Genomic DNA, 22,960 nt, shown 5'->3' with positions numbered 1-22,960 from the left:
TTCCTTGCCCTCAGATTAAGTCCCAAATCTCTTATTTTTGTTATTAGAAACTCATCCTCATTTAAATTTTTCTGAAGAGGATGAGTCTTTAAGAGATATCCCAATTAGCTTCTGGGCCACACATGCAAATGAAGTCGGACTGCTACAGAGTGCAAAGCCCCTGCACGTTACATGGAAAAAGAATAAACCATTTCATCAGTAGCCCAATACCCTCTCTCTAGAGATGCAGACTGAGACACTGAACCTGTAACAGACTTCCTCTTGCAGCAGGGTGTACTAGTTTTTATTTCTTTACCCTATAATACTCTAATCTTGCCAGTAAAGAAAGAAGGCAAATTTGACTCAGATGAGAGTCAAATTTATCGATTTGTACAGAACCTAAAAGCCATAAACTGTTGTAATTCCTCACCACCCCGTGGTCCCTAATCTTGCTACTGTCCTTACCTCAATTTCTGCTGACGCAAGCTCAGCGTTCTTTTCAATCCCTGTCCTTTCTGACTCCCAGTTTCTTTTTGCATGTATATTTAAAAAGAGAAGATTAACATGGACTTAAATACCTCAAATTTTTGTGAGTCCCCCTCAATACTTCCCCAAATCCTTAAAATAGACTTAGACTCTGTAGCCTTTACCCAAGGGTCCAAACTTGTTTAGTATGTAGATGATCTTTTACTCTGTAATAAAACTAAGCAGGAAGCTCTTATAAACTCTCTTACTCTCCTAAATGCACTGAATGAGGCCACAAAGCCCCCAGATCTAAACTTCAGTGGATAAAAACTACTATTACCTACTTGGGACAGGAGATATTTCAGGATATCAAAAGCTAACCTCCAAATTCCTTGAGTCAATTTTGTCCATCCCTCTCCCCAAGACAAAACAAACAAACAAACAAACAACTATATAAATTTCTAGGGGCAGCTGGTTATAGCTGCCGATGGAACCCTAATTGTGCAGCCCTTGCTAAACCTCTGTAGCTCTTCTCGAGATAACATCTCAGAGCCTATTTCCTGGCCTTCAGAGGCATTAACCTCCTTTGAAGCCCTAAAATTAGCTTTGTGCACAGCCCTGGCTCTTGGCTTACCTAACTTTGACAAATCCTTTCACTTATGCTGCCATGAAAACAATAGGATTGCTGCAAGCATTCTAGGACAATCTTTTGCCTCTCAGATACATCCCATAGCATAATTCTCATACCAATCAGACCCTGTTGCATTAGGCATGCCCCCGTGCCTTTGTACGGTGGCTGCAGCTGCCACCTCGATTGACAAAGCCAGGACTCTAACATTAGGCTCCCCCATTCACCTCTATGTTCCCCATGTTGTGCCTGCTTTTTCACGAGTTCACAGGACACAGCACCTCCCCACGCGGTGACAGACCACCTATGAACAGGCACTTTTAACCCTTCCATCATCTTACATGATTCTAACACTTTGAATGCAGCTACTTCACTACCCCCTCCTGATAATAGAGAGCACCTCGATATCCCACAGGGTGGCCTGGCAGTTATAGAAATGGTCTCCAAGTCACAAGAGCATCTCTCAGATATCACTTTAGACAAGCCAGACTTACTTTTATTTTGTGATGGTCCCTGTAAATGACATTTCTGGGGAAACATCACTAGCTATGTCATAGTTTCCCCACATGAAACACTTGAGGCATATTCTTTGCCCACTGCAACATCAGCCCAAGCTGCTGAACTCATAGCTCTTACTAGAGCTTGCACATTGGCTGAAGGAAAAACTGCCACTATTTACACAGACTCGAGATATGTCTTTGGAGTCTGTCATGCTGTTGGTGTAACTTGGAAATCCCATGAATTCTTAACTTCTGCAGGTACTCCTTTTGCTAATGGGCATATAATTGCTGCCCTATTACAAATCATTCACCTCTCTTCTAAAATCGCTATTGTTCACTATTCAGCCCATACTAAGGAGACTGACACTGTATCTTTAGGAAACAATAGGTCTGACAGAGCTGCTAAATATGCAGTTCAAAATGGACCCCCTTATCCTTTCTCCACCCAATTTTTAAACCTGCCTTTATCTCTCACTGATGTTAACTACCAGGCAAATGCCCTACAATCTGAGAAAGACAAATGGATAGAAAAGGGTGCCAAATGATTTTCTGATGGATTATACATTGGGCCAGATTTCCTGTAGCTCCTTTTCTTTTAACTTTTTGGGTTGTACTTATATCCCACCAAATAGAATGTATGTGCAGACGAGGGATAATTAAGGAACTAAAAGACAATTAGTTTTGCCCTGGTAGCCACAAAATTTCTGAACAAATTACTTCCCAGTGCGCTACTTGTAAATCCCACCAAATTCTTGGGAGAAATCAATGCACCTCAGGAAGTTCTCCTAGGCCCACACTTCTCTTGGCAGGACTCCAAATGGATTTTATAGATTTGGCCCTGGCTTTAGGCTATTCTCACTGTTTGATTACTGTCTATTTGGTTAGTGGGTGGAACAAATACTATCCAAGTAGACGTGTTGATGCCACTACAGTGGTAAAGAGATTAATAACTGAGATTATTTCTCAGTTTGGTATTCCTTTATGGATTGAATAAGACCAAGGTATTCATTTTACAGTAGAGATAAACCACTTGCTTGCAAAAACTCTGGGGTACTCATTAAAATTTCATACCCTAAATCATCCTCAATCATCGGGGTAAGTGGAATGTAAAAATCTAAATATAAAAAGGACTCTAGGAAAGATCTGTCAAGAAACTATACTTGAATGGCTCCTTTGCTCATAGAATTGTGCCACAGAAACGTGCCAGTCAAGAAATTATAGAAAACCACTGGTGTATCACAATTCTAAGTTCTCTTCGGCATTGAGGGACTTATCCCCAAACTTCAGAGAATATGAATTGGAAAAGGCAAACCTAAACCTCTCCATGGTAATAGAACAAGAGTTAATACTATCGTGCAAACTTTGAAAATACTCCAGCCGGAAGTTGACAGCTTAGCCTCTGTGGTTCTCCAACCGACTGCTCAACAAAGAGGAGCTTGTACGATAATTGGTGGGAAATGTTGCTTCTATGTAAATCAAATAGGACAAGTAGTGTCTAATTTAAATCTGTTAAAAGACAGGATTAATATTTCCCATCAGATAAATGAAGCAAAGATATTTTATTGGATGGACATATTTCCAGGACTGGGGAACTGGTTTAACAAGGTGTGGGGAAGTGTGCGTCCATTTGTACTTTTCTGTTTATTCATTCTCATTATAATTTGTGTGTTTTTTCTCTCTTTGTAGATCACTAGGTTACTAACCTGTTCTAGCTCTCCATAGCAACCAGCTCAGCTTTTATTATGTGAAACTTCCATGGAAGTTTCAGAGGAGGGAATGTGGGGGTTCAGAACCATTCACCTCAAGATGTGCCTCAGTGGTATGCAGATTACTTTAAGCTAAAGGGAATTTTAGCTTCAGGCTGAAAAGAAACTTGACACCCTCCGCCCCACCTTAACTGCCTAGAAGAATTTGAATTAGAGGCCTTGCCCATAAGAGATTATCAGAAATAACTTCTTTTGACCTACCTATAGAGCGGGGCAAACTTATATTTGCTATCATCTTATTATTATCCTGCAATGACCTTTTGAAGCTCCCAAGGCACCTTACTTCATCCCTAGCTCAAGATGTCTTATATACCTCAATGTCTGATCCTCTCATGTATAGATAGGGGACTCTGACTCTCTCATGTATGTGGGGTTCTCGTGCACACAAAATTATTTTTGACTTTCTCTTGTCAATCTGTTTCCTGTTGATTTGATTATTCAGCCAGTCAAAAGGAACCACAGGAGGGAAAGGGAAAAGTTTCCTCTTCCACATAGGATGAAAGAGAATGACATACTCTAATAGCTGCAGATAAATCAATACAGCTACAAAGAAAGAGACATGATAAAGAGTGGTAAAAAAATAAGAAAGTAAGTGAATCACAGAAATAAGTATGGGCCTGTTATGCTACACTAATCTAGCACAATGGTATATAGAAGGTACTCAGTTAATTTTCTTTTTTCATGTAGGCATGTTTGCACAAATTATAGGAGAGAAATAGTAACTTTGGGGTCCAATGCTATAGAGGTAAATAAGAAATGATGGAGAATCACAGGAGTAAAATACAAAAAATCTCAAGATATAAAAGAGCACCACCAGATCATTATTTATACGTACATACTGATTTTTTTCACAGCTGAGGTAATTCATTTTAAGATTATAAATGGTAATTTAATTTCAATGCATCTGACTAACATCTCGCAGATAAACATGAAATAATCAGTGGCATCTTCTATAATAACTTCTTTCGTCAACAACCACTGAGCTTTCAGTGCCTTATTTTGTTGAGTCCCAAATGAAACAACAGCTGTGATCTAACTTTACTGCAGGTTCTACACAAACTCAAGTGTTACCTGGCCAAAAGGAAAGCCAATATTTATCTTCTCAAAATAATTATGATTATTACATATGATTATACTGGAATTTACTTATAACATCTTTAGCAATATTTTTATTTGTCTAGGTTCCATTTAAAAATATTTCTCCCACCCAGAAATTTGGTGTCCTAGCATGTTTGTTTCATTATTTAAAAAGAAACAGAAAAAGGGGATCCACTAAAAAATGTAAGCAGAAACATGGTCAGATATTTATTTTAAAAAGATCTCTCTGGAACCAATTATAGGACAGACAGCACTGGAGCCAGACTGGGCCAAGAAGAACAGCATGAAAACATCCAAGCAAAAGATGATAAAGCTGAGACTTCTGCTTCAGTCTAAGATGAAGTAACAAGGATGATATTTACCCTCCCTCCTGAAACAACTATAAATAAATAAATAAATAAATAAATAAGTGAATGAATGAATGACAAAAATATATGAAACAATGGTTTCCAACACACTGGATCAGACTATGATGGACAGTGATCTTTGAGAGATGGTAAACAAATAAGGCAAGTCATACAATTTCAATTTTGCCAGTTTGTGACTTTGAGAGAATTTCCAGGCCACAGTGCAAAGTGGAACTAAGGCTGAGACGGAAGGAATGGAAATACACTTTTGTAAGGTTCTTATATATGAGGCAAGGTATAATACCTCTTAAAAGTAGATAAGTTAAAGACGCATACTTTATTTCCTAAAGCACCCACTAAAATAACAGAACAAAAAGAGTTAAACCAAAAAAAAAGAAGATAAAATGGAATCACACAAAAAATACTCATTAATCTAAAAGAAGGCAAAGAAAAGAGGAAAGGAAGAAAACAAAAAAACAAATAGCAATATAATGGACTCAAATCTACTAACCACTGAGCTGAATAAAAATAAAAACAAAACGTATCATAAGAACCAGTATTAGACGGACGTAAGATATAAGATAGATTTCAGAGGTATGCATTTCTATGGCAAAAAAAACAAAACACAAAAAAACCCTCAAATTGGAACACATCATTAAGGGATACTAAGTTATTGAAGACTATATCAGACAGTGAAACTAAGCATTTACCACCAGCTATATTTTCATTTTAGGTATTTTTGCTCTAAAATAAATCAGTTGAAAAAAAGCAAAAAAATACAACATACCAGAATTTGTGAAATGCTGCTAAAACAATACTTAGCGGAAATTTATAGCACTAAATGCCTACATTAGAAAAACAAAAGTCTCAAATCAGTGACCTTAGCTTCCACCTTAACAAACCAGAAAAGAATAGCAAATGAAACCTAAAGTAAGCAGAAGAAAGAAAATAATAAAGATCAAAGTAAAAATCAATGAAATAGTCAACAATAGAGAAAATCTTTGATTCCAAACACCGATTCTTTGATAAGATCAATAAAATTAATAAACATTTAATAAGGCTGATCAGTTAAAAAAGAAAAAAAAAAGAGAAGACACAAATTACCAACATCAGGACTGAGACATCATTACAGACTTAAGATATATTAAAATAATAATAATGGAATGTTATGAACAAATGTATGCCAGTAAATTTGACAACTTAATGAAATGGACAAATTCCTTGAAGATGCAAACTTCAAAAGTTCATTCAAGAAGTAAATAACCTGCTCTAATTTCCCATCAAGATGGCAGAACAGGTAAACTCTTGCTTACCTCCTCTCATGATCACATCAAATTACAAATAAACTGCAGAACAACCATCACTGAGAATCTCCTGAAGTCTAGATGAACCAAAGCCCTACAACTAAGGACATACAGAAGAAGCCACCGTGAGACTGGTAGGAGGAGCAGAGACATGGAACGGTCTAGTCCCATACCCATTAACAATCTTGTGACCATTAAAAATCAGGAGAGATATCTCAGCTGTGGAGGTCCCCCCTGGAGGAGAGAGGGGTCCCAGCCCCACACCAGGATCCCCAGCCCAGAGTTCCAGTGTTGGGGAAAGAAGTACTCATGAATTCTGGCTGTGAAAACCAGCAGAGATTGTGGCTGAGTGAGATAAGGGCAGCTACAGTCCTAGGTGTTCCTCTTAAAGGGCCCATGCATGGACTTACTCACTGATGGACTCACTTGCTCTGAGCTCCAGTTTATGGAGCAGCAGCTCGAAAGGCACCAGGGACATATGGTGAGGAAATGAAGTGTCTGGCTTCAGGGTGAGGGCTAGAGGGGCAGCGTCCTCCCAGACAGAGGAGTTGGTGGAAGCCACTGTTTCTTTGTTGAGCCCTCTCCCGTCATGGTGGGCAGACTCAGGCAGCCACCATCTCTGAGTCTCCATCAACCTGACTAACACTGTTTGCTAGCCCTGATTCCCTGAGACCCCACTCCACCTAAATTTCAGGCACACCCAAGCCGCTTCCAGTGGCTTTTCCACACAAATGGCGGGTCTCGGCTCATGCTGCAGACTTTTGTAAAATCTCTCAAACATTCACAAAACGCAAACAAGACGCATCTGGCTTCAGTAGGTCCCATACTTCTGACTGAGCAGCCCTAAACTCAGCACTAGTAACAGCCGGCCTTGATTTGCAGTTTGGACTCTCTAGGCACCTATAATCCCAGCGTGGGCGGCAGCCATCTGTGGATTGCTTGGTGGCTCATGCCAGGTAGTCCCTGGCAGGGCACAAGCTAGCCTAAACTTGGTCAGCAATGGGGCTCCTCTCAGGAGGCCCCAGGGCTGGCACACCCAGTAGCCAGCTTTGAACAGAGCCAGAGTATCACCTGGCAACCTCCAAGTACAACACACCCAATGGGCAGACTGGGCAGGTACCAGAGGCCTGCTAATGCAAACCTTGCTCTATAGGGTCAGCCTTTGCACCAAAGCGCCTCCATTGTAGTCACGAACAATCCAATCAGCCTGAGGGTCAGTCCCTCCCATTGACATGCAAACAGCAACCAAGACTCAAACACAACAGGAGGGCACTTACAACCCACACAAGGGACAGATCTGGAGCACCGGCTCTGATGACCAGGGAAGACTGCACCTGGGCCCCACAGGACACCTACTACATAAGGCCACTCTACTAAGACAAGGAGACATAGAAGCCCTACCTAATACATAGAAACAAACACAGGAAAGCAGCCAAAATGGGGAGGCAAAGAAACATGTCCCAAATCTTTATTTATATTTGGGACAAAGCTCCAGAAAAAGAACTAAACAAAATAGAGACAAGCAACCTATCAGACACAGAGTCCAAAACACTGGTTGTAAGGATGCATGCTCAGTGAAATCAGGGAAAACATCAACAAAGAGATAGGAAACATAAAAGTGGAGTTAGAGGACATAAAAAAGAACTAGTCAGAAATAAGGACTACAATAACTGGAAAGAAGACTACATTAGAGGGAATCAACAATAGATTATATGAAGAAGATCAAATTAATGATTTAAGAGGATAAGGTAGCAGAAAACACCCAATCAGAACAGCAAAAAGAAAAACAAATCCCTGAAAATGGCACTAGTATAAGGATCTCTAAGACAACATCAAGTGTACCAACATTCGCATCACAGCGGTACCAGAAGGAAAAGAGAGAGAACAAAGAATTGAAAACCTATTTTAAGAAAGAATAACGGTAAACTTCCCTAACCAGGTGAAGGAAATATACAAAAAGCCCAGGAAGCACAGAGAGTCCCAAACATGATGAATCCAAAGGGCCCACATCAAGACACATCATAATTAAAATGCCGAAGATTAAAGACAAAGAAAGAACCTTAAAAACAGCAAGAGAAAAGCAGTTAGTTACCTACAAGGGGGCTCCCATAAGACAGCTGATTTTGCCACAGAAACTTTGCAGGCTAGAAGGGACTGGCAGGAAATATCCAAAGTGATATTTTGGACCTCCAACCAAGATTACTCTACCCAGCAAAGCTATCATTTAGAATCTAAGGAGAGATAAAGAGCTTCCCGGACAAGAAAAAGCTAAAGGAATTCATTACCACCAAACCAGTATTACAAGAAATCTTAGAGGAACTTCTTTAAGACAATAATAATAATAATAATAATATATATCAATAATTACTTTTAGTGTAAATGGATTAAATGCTCCAATCGAAAAATAGGGTGGCTGAATGGATAAGAAAACAAGACCTTTACGTATGCTGCTTACAAGAGACTCACTTCAGATCTAAAGACACACACAGACTGAAAGTAAAGATATGGGAAAGATATTTCATGAAAATGGACACCAAAAAAAGCTGTGGTAGCAATACTTATACCAGACAAAATAGACTTTAAAACAAAGGTTATAACAAGAGACAAAAAAGGACCTAGTTAACCACTTCTGGGTATTTATCTGAAGAAACCCAAAACATTATTTTGAGGAGATATGTGCATCGATATGTTCATTGCAGCATTATTTACAATAGCCAAGATACGGAGGCAACCTGGGTGTCTGTTGTTGGATGAATGGATAAAAAGAAGGTAATACATATATACAATGGAATATTACTCGGCCATGGAAGGGAATGGGTTCTTGCCATCTTCGGTGGCATGGATAGACCTGGAAGGCATTGTGCTGAGTGGAGTATGTCAGACAGAGAAAGACAGATACATTATGATTTTATTTACATGTGGAATCTAAAGAACAAAATAAACAAACAAACAACACAGAAACAAACTCATAGATACAGAGGGCATTTTGATAGTTGTCAGCTGGGAGGGGGTTTGGGGGTGGGTGAATAAGGATAAGGGATTAAGAAGTACAAATTGGTTGTTACACACTAGTCATGGGGATGGATGTAGGGTATAACATAAGGAATATAATCAATGATATGGTAATAACTATGTATAGTGCCAAGTGGGTACTAGACTAGTCAGGGTATCACTTCTTAAATTATACAAATGTCTAACCGTTATGCTGTACACCTTAGATTAACATAAAATAATATTGAATGTTGACTATAATTGAAAATTTTAAAAGGGGGGGAAAAGGTCAAAGGGAATAAGAGGTTCAAATTTCCAAGTATAAAACAAATAAATCATGGAGATGTAATGCACAGCATAGGGAATATAGTCAATAATATTGTGATAGCGTGGTTCAGGTGGTTGTTTAGACTTATCATGGTGATCACTTCTTTAGGTATATAAATGTTAATTAACTATGGTGTACACCTGAAACTAATATAATATTGTATGTTAGCTATATTTTAATAAAAATTTTTTAAAAACTAAATAACCTAAGTAGTCCTATAACTATTAAAGGAATTGACACTATCATTTGAAACCTTCCCACAAAGAAAACTCCAGGCTTATATGGCTTTACTGGTAAATTCTACCAAATATTTAAGGAAAAATAATGTTAATTCTACATGAACTCTTCTGAAAACTGAAGAATACTTCTCAACTCATTCTATAAGGCCAGCATTATACTGATATCAAAAACAAACATATTACAAGAAAACTACAAACCAATATGCATTATTAATAAAGAAGCAAAAATTTGAAACAAAATTTTAGCAAATAGAAGGATAATGCATCATGACCAACTGGGGTTTATCTCAAGAATACAGGTTTGATTTAACATTAAAAAATTAATCAATATAATTCACCATATTAGCAAATGAAAATAGAAAAAACAGACAACCATCTCAATAGACACAGAAGACTCATTTGATAAAATCCAATATCCATTCTGAAAAAAGATCTCAGCAGACTAACAACAAAAAGCAGCTTCTTCGATCTGATAAATTGTTTTTTTAAAAAACTTGCAGACAATGTTATAATTAATGGTGAAAGACTGAACACTTTCCTTCTAAGGTCAGAAACAAGACAAAAATGTCTTGTCTTTACCACTTCTCTTCAACACTGTACTGAAGATACTAACCAGGGTAATCAGACAAGAAAAAGATTTCTTTTAAAGGCATCCAGACTGGAAAAGAAAAAGTATAACTTTCTTTACTAGAAGACATGATTGTTTAAGTTGAAATCTAATGGAATGCGAGTTTAGCAAGGTTGCAGAATACAAGATCAATATATAAAAGGCAATTATATTTCTATATATGAGCAACAATCAGGAATTAAATTTTTTAAAATACCATTTACATGGTAAATTTTGTTATGTATATTTTACCACAATTTTAAAAAATACTATTTACAATAGCATCAAACCTATAAAATACTTAGAGATAAATCTGACGAAAGATATGAAAGATTTGTACACTAAAAACTACAATATATTACTGAAAGTATATCTCTTAAATAAATAGAGAGATGTATGTTGTTCAGGGGTCAGAAAATTCAGTATTGTTAAGATGTCAGTTCTCTCAAACTGATCTATAGATTCAATGCAATTCCAACCAAAATCCCAGGAGGGTTTTTTATAGAAACTGACAGGTTGATTCAAAGACAAAGAGCCAAAACAACTTTGAAGAAGAAAAAGTTGGAGGGTTAACAGTACCTGACTAAAAGAATTACTATAAGACTATTATAATCAAAATGCTATTGGTATTTACATAAACACAGACAAATAGATCAGTAGATTCAAACAAAGAGTCCAGAAATAAACCCACACTCACATAGACAACTGATTTTTGACAAAAGGTTCAATGCAATGCAGTAGAGAAAGGAAGAATTTTCAACAAATGGTTCTAAAACAATTGGGACAGCCATACACACACACAAAAAAATGAGGCTCCATACTTAACACCACATATAAAAATTAGTACAAAACAGATCACAGGCTTAATGTAAAACCTAAAACTATAAAACTTCTAGAAGGAAACATAGGATACAATGTTTGTGTGACCTTGGGTGTAGCAAAAATTTCCTATATATGACACTAAAAGCATGATCTATAAAAGAACAATTTGATGAATTGGACTTCACAGAAATTAAAACTTCCTGTTCTTCAAAAGACAGAGTTAATAGAAGGATAAGAGAAGCCACAGACTGGAAGAAAATCTTTGCAAAGCATATATATCGGAATATATTTTTTAAAATTCTCAAAACTAAACAAGAAGAAAACAACCCAATTAAAAAAGTAGACAAAAGATTTGAACAAATAATCCACCAAAGAAGATAAATGAATGGCAATCTAGGTACATAAAAAGATGCCCAACATCATTAGTCATCAGATAAATGCAAAATAAAACCACTGCGAGATACCTCTACACTATTAGAATGGCTAAAATTAAGAAGGCTGACCATACAAGTGTCGGCAAGGATGTGGAAAAATAAAGTCTCATGCACCGCTGATGGGGATGTAAAATGACACAATTGCTTTGGAAACGGTTTGACAGTGTCTTAAAAATATATACCTACCATATAATCTAGGCATTTCATTCCTAGGTATTTACTAAGAGAAAAGAAAATATATATCCATTAAAAGACTTGTACATGAATGTTCACAGAAGCTTTATTTGTAATAGCCACAAACTGGAAACAACTCAGATGTCTATCAACAGGTGAATGGATAAAAATAAATCTTGGTATGTCTATACAATGTAATACTACTCAGCAATAAAAATAAGTGAACTCTTTATAAATATGCAGCACGAATGAATCTCAAAATAATTATGCTGAGTGAAAGAAGTAAGATTTTTTTAAGTACATGTTATATGACTACTCCATTTATATAAAATTTTAAAATGTAAACTAACTTATTGTAGCTAAATCAGATCTGTAGTTGTCTGGGGGCTGTATGGGAGAGATTACAAAGGGCTGTGAGAAAACTTTGAGGGGTGATGAATACATTCACTATCTTGATTGTGGTGATGGTTTCACAGTTGTATACATATGTTAAAACTTTTTAAACTGTACACTTTAAATATATAACACCTTATTGTATTGTTAGTTACAATATAATGAATCTTTGAAAAAGAGGAAGTTGAGCTAAGGCAGTATCATAGGAGATCACATAAAATAGACGCGTATCAAAGAGGTGGAATCCTCAGGTCTTGGTCACAGAAATAGGTGAGAGATGCTCAGTTTTCTTTATTAAATGGGAATATTTAACATAAATAGAAAATAACTATGATACGTGTTAAATCACTGCACTGATGCTAGTTGTTTTTTGCTATCAGAAAAAGAATTATATGAAAGAATATAAGAGAAAAAAAGGCAATCGTATCTTTCTGCCACCACGCCCCAAAATGTAGCAACAAACAAGCAACAAGCTAAGGCGTTTAACTGAAGTACTTGATTCACTTAGCAAAGTAATTTTTAAATAGCTAAAAGGACAGAATAAACCTATTTCTCATTGGGTTTATGTAAAAGCAAAAAGGGAATATCAACTCTTTTATATTGATCTGACTTTTGAAATTGTTTAAACAGAAGTCCAATGCCACCTGTCCCCCACCGCCATCCCCCGCCATGTTATGTCAACAGAGACCAGTTTTACTGAGTTCTCTCTATAAACGCCTCCTAGTTCTCCAGTACTGCTCTACTGTCTCCTGTGAAAAATCCTGTCCTACAAAAAACAGCACAGACAGAATTGGAGATCTGTGAGCTTATTTCATTATATCCAAAAGCCCAGTAGAAAATAAACATTTTCTCAAGGCAAAGTTCAGGGTCACACTAGAATAGCAGGTTCTTTTGCTTTCCGTTAGAATCATATTATTTAGTTGGAGTCAAAATTGATAGTTAAGATGTCTTTGATCCATAAAAATGGGGAAATAAATTATTACTTAAGAAATACGCTTTTTTTTTTGGCAGATAGCATCTTTTAAATCTCATGTCCAGGAAAAGGAAGAAGAAACAGTAATGACACACTTTGCTTAGAAGAATCGAAGCCATGCTTTAAAGAAGAATCCTCTTAAATAAATGCCTCCCACCACCTCTCACTACAAAAGGCACTGTTACTGTTTCCACTGGCTCAAATATGCAAACAATTCTATTTCCAAAGATTCTAAAAATCTACCTGACATCCCTTCCTATAAAGAACTGCCACCCCCCCTACCTCAAAGGGTCTTAGAGGGATTAAAAATTGCAGCATCCCTCAAACCCCACACAGTCTCTCACTCTCACTCCCTTACATAAGTCTGTGATCCAAACTATGCCAATCTGATTCTCCCTCCACTCTATCTGGCTCTTGAGCAAAGACACTTAAGAGATAAGAAATCAATGAAGCTGAGATATCTGAGAGTACAAAAAGCCAATCCCCTAGTCCCTGCTGCTGGGATCCCTGAAGTTGCCCTTGTTCTCGATCCTTCCTCAGCCATGCTAGTTCAGCTCTTCCCCACTTAATCACTTCATGTTGTACAATAAAGAATTTGGCTGGTCTTTATCTTCAGGTCAATTTCCCTGGTGATAGGAGTATCTTTGTTAATTCAGGTGGGCGCCTTGGATCACACTTGAGTTCATCCTAATGAGATAATCCTGGATGCGTGCTGGTCACCAGAAAGACCAACCAGTGACTAAACGATTGGGGCTCTGAGTCAGGTGACAGATATCAGGTCAATCTTCAGGGAGGAAAAGGGAACTGGAGACTGAGTTCCATCATGTGGCCAATGATTCAATCAGGCCCACATAATAGGACCCCAATAAAAACTCTGCACACTGAAGGTCAGTTGAGCTTTCTGGTTAACAAACATATTGATGATTGATGGCCCACGAGGATATATCCTGATTCCACAGGGAGAGGACACAAAAGCTCCACATTCAAAACGCTCCCAGACCTCACCTTATAAGTCTTTTCTTTTGGCTGCCCCTAATTTTCACCCTTTATAATAAAACTATTGTCATGCGGGAGACCCTGCTCGCTGCGCCATTTGTCGTGCGGGGTCTCTGCTCCCGCTCCCCACATAACGCAGGATATGGTGAGGCCAAAAAGGAACACACAAGGAGCCATAGATGGGGGAGTCATACCACTATATTCTCTCTGGCAGCACTATACTTTCACTGGAGGCTGGATCCACACTGTCTTCAAACCACCATCCACACTTGCCAGCCCAGCCGCCATCTTCTTGCTAGCCCCCATTCTTCCTCCCTTCTCTCTCCTTTCTCTCTCTCTAGCGTAGCCACAGCAGTTATATTAGTGGCCAATGGCTCACTGGTTACAGCTGACGGCCAACTAGCCACAGCTGATGGCCATGCAATCACAGTTGGCCATTTACTACCTGAGCCAGCACCTGTCTATGTGAGGCCGAGAGCCTGGAAACTACTCTCTGGGGCTCCGCCCCCACAACTATAATCATAAATGTAGCACTTTCCTGAGTTCTGTAAATAATTTTGCAAACTATCAAACATGAGGGGAAAATGGAAATCTCTGGTTTGTAGCCAGTTGGTCAGAGCACTGTTGGCCCGGGAACACATAGCTTATGGCTGGTGTGGTGTCTGAAGTAAGGGGACTGTGCCCTTAACTTGTGAAGTCAGCACTAACTCTGGGTAGTTAGTGACAGAACTCCATTACATTATTTCACTGAACCACTCTCTCTGCCTCATTTTCCTCATCTGTAAATGGAGATGAGAAAATACACTAAATACAAAATCATAGCATTTACATTTTGGAAGGTTTTTGTGAGAAATAAAGGAGTTATTATATGGAAAGCACTTGGAACAGTGCCTAACTCATACCAAACACAATGTAAATATTAGAGTAATTTTTGAGTTGTTTTTATTCATAAAAGCCAGAGCTGGCTAATGTAGAGATTCTCAGGATTTTCTGCTAAATTCTAAATAACACAGAGAAAATACTGGTTCCCAAAATTAGTCAGAGATCCTAACAACACTAATCACATAGATGGTACTGACATTAGCCAACTAATGTTCTGAACACAAATCAACACTGTTGATTTCTACATTATCTAGCGAAACTCAGACTAGCCGGCTTGAGCCAGCGCCGGAGTATTATGTGCTTTTTGTAGCTCTGGAAATCATCACTCGAGAGAGATTAGGAGCCTCGCTCTGAAAAATGAAGCAAATAGTTGGGAGGACTAGTATACAAGAAGATTCTCACTTTCAGTTTGTCCAACCACCAGGCAAGACACATGGTAAGCAAATCCTAAAATGGTTCACAATATATCACTTCTCAGCTTAGCTATGAGCTACGTCGCTGTGCGTTGTATAGACCCGAGAAGAAAGATTCATTTGACTGAACCCCAGAAGGAATTTATCTAATGAGATGGACTCCCCACAGTCAACGCAGGGCCCAAATTTTATAAATAATAAGAGCCCAGTGGCCATTTGCTGACAGGGACTTCTCAGGTACTCTATACGCCGAGAAGGACCTCAGAATGAACTCTGGGCTCCCTTGCACTATGCCCCACTTGTTTATGCCATCTGAGTCAACAACTGCAAGGAAGCCCTGGTTTTGTCTTTCTACCAATGGACTGAGACTTGCCCTGTCCAATCAGAACTGCATGATTTGGATACCTCATTTAAATAAAAAGGACCTAATTAGGAACCTGGGTAGGGAACTTTCGCTATAAAAGGCGGCCTCCCCTTTGTCTCAGGGGAACATAATCTAGGTTGCTGCCTGAATCTGTGTCTCCTGGGCTGCACCTCCTTTTCCTCAAATAAATGCTTTTAATTCTTTATTACAGTCTAAAATTAATTTTGGTTTACAATTGGGATGTTTTTTCTGCTCATCAGTAATGGAGACCAACTTCTGAAAACTCACCCCACTGTCTTCCATCTTCTTGTCATTTAGAACACAACTGGAAGTGTTCCAAATAGTTGCTGAGTCCAGAAATAAAGTTCTTAGCAGAAAATTGTCTTGGGCTGTTTTCTAGTATTATGATTTAGTCCCTTTGTTTCTGCCCTTTCTTGATCACTTTCCTTTCCAAGCTACTGCTGTGCGCGCTTTCAGATAAGGCCAGGAATGCTCTCCCTGTCATCCTGCATTCTAAGTTCCTACTTATGAAACCCTCTCTTAGAACCCAGGCGCCATGTCCTCATGTTATTACAGAAAAAGAAGTAAACTAAAATTAAATGGTCCTAATAGAAGAATTTTCCTGGCAGTGCTGGTATAATTCCAAAGATCGTTTCCCTGCTGGATCTCTCATCAGTAGACAGCCCGAGTTGCTCAGAAGCTATTAAACAAAGGCCCCACAAGGAACTCAGCTTCTCAAACTTTCCAGAAAGCTGTCTGTAGAGTGAACTTGGGCTTCTTCTAAACTGATAAAAACACAGCGCTAACAAGAACTACCAGCCTGCCCATCCTGGAACCAGGATTAGAATTCAAGTCTTCCTGCTTCAAATCTAATGCTGCCTTATCTACAATACAGATGATCCCTCTCCCAAATCTAAAATTCTATCATCCTAGGTAACAATTTACACAAAAATAGAAACTACCTCATTCCTACCAAAACTTGTCTTCTCTACCACCAGCCTGGTGCTTTCAACCAAGATGCTATGAAAAAGCATTGGCTTAGAGAGCAGAAGGCCCAGGTCTAAGTTCTGCCTCCGTTATTGACTTAAATGCATGACAATGAACAGCAACTTTATAAAGCTAGGGTCTTCGGCAAAACAGGGACCCTGGTGGTCACTTACGTTCAATCAGTCTCAGCATCAAGACCTACCGCAGAGTAGGGAAGGGACTGCTTCCAATCTTGTTGATATCAAAGGAAGCTCTAGCCACAGGTGCAAACAGCCCTGTTTTTCCTTTTTCTGCCAAGTCCTCACACAATTAGACATGCTCTGTCACTCAGAACTCTGAAGCAAATGCTCCAGGAAAAAATGGTAACCATGGTTTAGCAGTTTTACACATGAAAAACATCTAAAGTTTTTATTTAATAAGTTAAACATGAGTCCACAGAGTGATGTGACTGCTGAAGGCCCCGGTGTCTAATCGGACTGCATCAACAGACGCACAGGGTCCAGAACTGAGAAGCTGATAGTTCTGCTTAACTCTCTGCTGACCAGCCCACACCTGGGGGTTCTCGTCCAACTCTAGGAGCCATGACCTAAGAATGATACTAACAGAAGTGTTTACCAGCAGAAAACCAAGATGAGGAGGAAGCTGAGAAAACATGTTTTCTTCAAAGAACTAGAGCTATTTAACCTAGAGGAGAAGACTTAGGGAGAGACCATCTTACTTCCACCCAATGTTTGAATCACCTAGGATTCAGCAAAGCTGAACCAAGTGGGGAGCTACAGAAGAAAGGGGCTGCCTCAAAAGACCAGCAAGCTCCCTATCTCTGGAGATGATGCAACAGAAAGCAGGGGTGGTGAGTGGAGAAGCTAGTGAGCAGAGGGGTAGGGATAGGATGGAATTCAATTATAATTCTAGCAAACAGCCCCAACTCTGGAGCATTTTCCCCCCATCCCCAGCACAGTGACTATAACCATTCTTATTCACAACTGTATGTAGAACCATTTCAATAATTCGCTCTTTACTAAGCATTTTATACTCGTAACCTTTTAAGGCCAAGTTGCTATCCATCTTCTCTCTTTTCTGAACCTGCCAGCAATGAGGATTGACAACCAGGCTGCCTATTACCTTCCGAGGACTTCCATGCCTTCCACAGGTCCTCCACGCTGATGAGCTTATCCTCACCATGGAAGGTGCTGTGTTTCACTGTTGGGTCATGGTAATTGAGGTCTTCCCTCAGGAACTGCAAGGGAAAAGCACACAAGTCACAAGAGACACCTGGGAGCCAGCCCACCATAATCTGCCTGGAGGTCGTCTAGCTATCCACAGCACACCCCGTCTACCCAATGCACAAGTGTATCATGTCACTCATGTAGCCTTCCATGTGCCTATGTCCTAGTCACCAACTAGACAGCCTTTTCTTCTCTGTTATATGTTTCACTTGAAAAAATTTAAAAATATGAATAAGAAATTCCTTCCTCATTTTTTTAAATTCTGAAAAGATAATAAATGAAAGTTAACTGGAATTCAATAAGCTAGAAGAAAAAAGGAGGAAAAGGAGGAAGAATTAATAATTTTTGAGCACTTATTTATATACTAAACAGTATTCCAAGAACTTCTACAATATTTTCTCATCTAATCCTCACAACCCATGAATTACCACACCTATTTTACAAATGAGGACAGTAATATTCTCAAAGACAATGCAGTTAGCCCCAAATTGCATTAAGTTTATTTAGAGAGGTTAAATTATTTACTGTGATAGTTTTAAAGTATGTTCACAGTCCTTTGATAATCCTCCCCAAAAAGTGAACTTCCCTGCCCTTAAGTATGGGGTGAGATTAGTGACTCATCTCCCAACAGAAAGTGCAGCAGTGATGTTGAGTGACTTCCAAGGCTAGTTTAGAAAAGGCAATACAGAGTCCACCTGGCTTTCTCCCTTTCGGGACATATGCCTTGGGACTCCTGGATCAACACATAAGAAGCGTGGCTACCCTAAAGTCACCACACTGGAGAGATTATGTAGAAAGACCATACAGAGGTAGAGACTGATGTCTGAGCAGCCCCAGCTGTGAGACTTCCAGCCCAGGAGTCAGACATGTGAGTGACTGAGACTGCAGGTGATTCCAGCCCCTAGTGTTTGAGTGACTTCACCTGATGCCAAGCTATCCCTGCTGAGCCATGCCCAGATTGCAAACACATGCCAAATAAATGTTGTTGCTATTTTAAAGCCACTAAGTTTGGAGGGAAGTTAGTTATAGAGCATTATATGAATGAAACATTTGCTCAAGGTCACAGCTGATAAGTGATGGAGTTAGTATTCCAACCCAAGATACCTGACTCTATAGTCCCCCTGTACTGCCTATGCTGTCCTTTAATTATCTGTATTTCTTTGCATAATATACTCTTACAAGAAAGAAGAAAAACAAAAGAAACCAAAGCTTTTAGAAATTTAACTGGTAATTAACTTCATAGATACTCAATCGGCCCGATCCTTAACCTCATTAGTATGCACAGGAGTGAACACTGATCACTGCTTTCCACAGAGCCTCAAACATCAAAGAAATATGCAATTCTGATCACTACTCTCACAAGAGCATATTTTAATAGGATTTTCAGGAAATGTCCTCCTATCCATCTCTCTTTATCCCAGGGTCCAGGAAAGGGTCTGACCCAGAGGAATGTCAGTAAATGTTATTGACTAAATGAATAGATGACTACAGTATGGTCCCAGGTTCCCTAGACCCATAATCAAGAGGTGGTTGCCTTCCCTGGATTTTGCAAACATTAAGACATCTGAGTTTAATGACCCAGGAGAGAAGTTTGAAGACAGTCCATACTGTAAATTCTCAACCTAGTCAGAGTATAGGCTGCTGAGCACAGGAACTTGGCAATGTCCACAACTATAACGTAGCGCTGTCCAATACAACTTCCAGCAATGATGGACAAGTTCAACATCTGTTCTGGCCCAAACAGTTGCCGCTAGGCACATATGGCTATTGAGTACTCATAATGTGGTTTGTGCGACTAAAGAACTGAAATTTTTTTTAAATTTAGATTTAAATGGCCACATGCAGCTAATGGCTAATATTAGAGGGCAGTTTTAATACATTCAACATACTACCTGGGGTATAGGTGATGGTCTAGCTACACTCCCACAGAGGCTAGAATGTTGTAAAGAAGTCAAGACCTCTGGTTAGATGAGGCCATAAAAGCCAAGCTGGGCTCACATACATGGGTTTAACAACTCTTTGTGCCCTCTGGCAACAACAAAATTCGGAGTCCCTCTGACACTTGAGGGTGAGATTCTCCAGCTGTCCAATCTCTCATTTGAAATGGTTGAGAGGATCTGCTTTTTAATAAGGATAAGTAGTTGACAAGGTGAAGAGCCCAGAGCAAGATTTTTGTCAGTTCTTAGAAAAGTAAACTGATTAAAGTACTTCTTGATTTTTTAATAGTCAGCCTTTTAGGCCATCTGACATTCAATTTATTATGCTGTAAGTTGTGAATCTTAACATTTTTTTCCCAAGTTGCCATCCAGTTCCCCCAGTCCCATTCATTAAATTATCTTTCATTCCTTTTTCTGATTTAATAATAAATTAAGTCTTTATTTGTAGTGGAGTATATTTCTAGGTTCTCCATTCTTTCGTTTCTATTTTGGTGCTAGCACTTGATTTTTATTATACTTTTTATTTTATTTTATACTTTAAAACGTTTTTTTCTAATGTCTGGACCACCCCCCGCTCTTCCCAGAGCTCTCCTATTTCAGAATATTTCTTGTCAATCTCAGCTGCTTATTTTTCAAAATGAATAATATTAAAACAATGTTAATTTTATTGAGAGTCTGGTTGCTCTCGCTGGGGAACCTACATAATGAGATCACTAGACCTTACACATCAGACACTGAGATACCTCAGATAAGATGCACTCACAGGCAGTCTGAGACAGCCAGTCTGGGGACAGAAATTCATTCGTTTATTTAACAAATATAAGATTTCTATATACCAGGCATAGTTCCAGGCATTAAAAATGCAATAAGTGGTAAACACACACCCACACACACACAAAAAACACAAATACAAATCTTTGTCTTCATTGAGCTAATGTAACAGTGAAATGCTAGCTTTCTCTCAGACTCTAACTTCTTCAAGCCTGCTGTGGTGCCCAAGGCATTCAGGCTAATAGCTCCCACTTAAGACACACTAATAATTAGAGGAATTCTGGCTTGAGTTTTTACAAAAACAGCCCCTCCCATTTTCCCTTTCCTGGACATAAAAGTAGCCTGAACTTTCAGGATGAGGACTCCCACCTTCTCGGTTGACGAATTCTTGATCAATAAACTTTTCCTTACTCCATATTCTAACGTTTTGAGTTTGGCCTTTCAAAGCATCAGGCACACAGACTTTGGACGGGTGACACTAACATCCTATTTGTGTGAAACAGACAATAATTTCTTTGAAGCAGAAAAAAAGAATAATGAATGCCAACAGCAGTGATATTAGAGGTTTATCATTTTAATTAGTCAAGCAAGGTCTCATTGAGAAGTTGACTTTTAAGCAAATATCTGAAGATGTCAGAGAAAGGCAAGCAGAATGACTGGAAGAAGAGTATCTCAGGGACAGGCATGGCAAATGCAAAGGTCCTGAGGCAAGAACATACTTGGTATGTTCAAGGCACAGCCAGGAGGCCAGGATGGCAGAGGAGAAAAGAGACTAGGGGGTGACTAGTAGGAAGGAGCTCAGGGAAGCTACAGGGGTCCCAATCACAAAGGCACCTGTAGGCCAATAAAGGACTTTGACTTTTACTCTGACATGGAAGTTGTTGGAGGAATTTGAATAGAGATGCAACATGATCACATTTACGTTTTTAAAAGAATTTCTCTGAGTGCTGTGTTGAGAAGCAGACTATAGGAGGACAAGGGCAGATGCAGGGAAACCAGTCAGATGGCTATTACAATAATCTAGGTATCAGCTAATGGTGGCTTGAAACAAGGCAGTAGTGTGCGGGTAATGAGTTGTCAGCTTTGGGATATATTTTAAAGAAATCAATTCTGTAATTCTTATAATTGTTTTAGTTTTGATTCATCAGGTCCTTTAAAGTATACCCTACTTTGGCCCTCTTAGGCTCTAAACCAAACCCTCTTAATCTAAGACTAGAGAAACACATAACACATGCAGGCCTTAGGAGCAAAAATGCCAAAATCTCCAAGGAAGGGGATGTTCTGCCATTACCAGAAACATCCGAGGCATACCAGCTGCTTCTAGGGAACCAACAAGAAATAGACTGCTTTTATAGAGAAGTCTGAACACTGAAGTATATATGGAGAGCAGGGAGGCTCATGGGAAGAAAGTACAAAAAGGATTTGCACAGGGGCTCGAATACAGGCTCTACTGGTGCCACGAAGCACGCAAAGGAGTGTGGGACAGAAAACAAGGCCAGCAAGAAGATGGTGCCAAATGTGGAGTGTGGGCTCATAAAACTTGACCTAAAGGAAGGATCTAGTGCTGACTGGAATCTCTTTAGAGAATAAAGAAGTGACGCTACAACAATCAAGTCTTAAGAGTCGGGATGGCAGTGTATTACAGAGTTCAGAACCTATAGACACAGACCCCTTACTTCCTGTGTGACTTTTGAGCAAGCTACTTACCCTCTCTGAGCTTCTTTTCCCCTCAAAATGAGGGAGAATTATCCCTCTCATTTGAGTGTGAAAAGGATTAAATGAGACCTGTTTGCACAAGTCATAAATGGCCTTTGCATGTGTCTTTTAATGGCCCGCAGAGCATTTTATAAATTAAACCTATGATTAAAAATCAGAAACTTTACCAAAAAAAGTCCCGTTTTCCAGGCTATCTTTAAAAACAAAATCAAAAGATCTAGGAACACTGAACTCCAGTGACAACTTTAGAATTTAAAATAGGAGAGACTTAAGGGCAGCAATTTGATTGGAAGGGACAGTAGTGGCTAAGGGACTTGTTATGAAGTTGTGTTTGCAAAACAAACACATTATTTTTAGATAGATTGTTCAATACAAATTCATTTTAAAATGCAACATTTTATGAAGACGTCTTAATTCACGTTTTACTTAAAATTAAGAAAATATCAATTTTCCATATCAAAGAATATTATATATGTTATAATTCAGGGCAGCTGGGAGGTGGGGGAGTCGGTGTTGCCGGAGACAATGAGGGCCTCAGGACCCTGCCCCCGGTACCACTCTGGGGTTCACATATCTACCTGGCGACAATCTGCCAGAGCAGCAGCTGTCCCCTTCTGAAG

General features: G+C 39.0%; 1 protein-coding gene across 8 annotated transcripts in view; it reads right to left on the bottom strand.

Annotated features, from left to right (window-relative positions):
* Window positions 1-22,960, bottom strand: part of STIM1 (stromal interaction molecule 1) — a 183,512-nt gene that overhangs the window by 45,175 nt on the left and 115,377 nt on the right. For all 8 annotated transcript variants that reach the window (XM_074335861.2, XM_019732634.3, XM_019732633.3 and 5 more), the window contains one exon: window positions 17,813-17,927. In XM_074335861.2, the coding sequence (XP_074191962.2) occupies window positions 17,813-17,927 (115 nt within the window). The remainder of the gene's footprint in view (window positions 1-17,812; window positions 17,928-22,960) is intronic.

This window comes from Rhinolophus sinicus, chromosome 14 (assembly GCF_057876585.1).
Source record: "Rhinolophus sinicus isolate RSI-liver-muscle chromosome 14, RSI-T2T, whole genome shotgun sequence".
NCBI lineage: Eukaryota > Metazoa > Chordata > Mammalia > Chiroptera > Rhinolophidae > Rhinolophus > Rhinolophus sinicus.
Note: the sequence above shows the minus strand (reverse complement) of the source record. Positions and strands in the feature narration are given on the sequence as shown.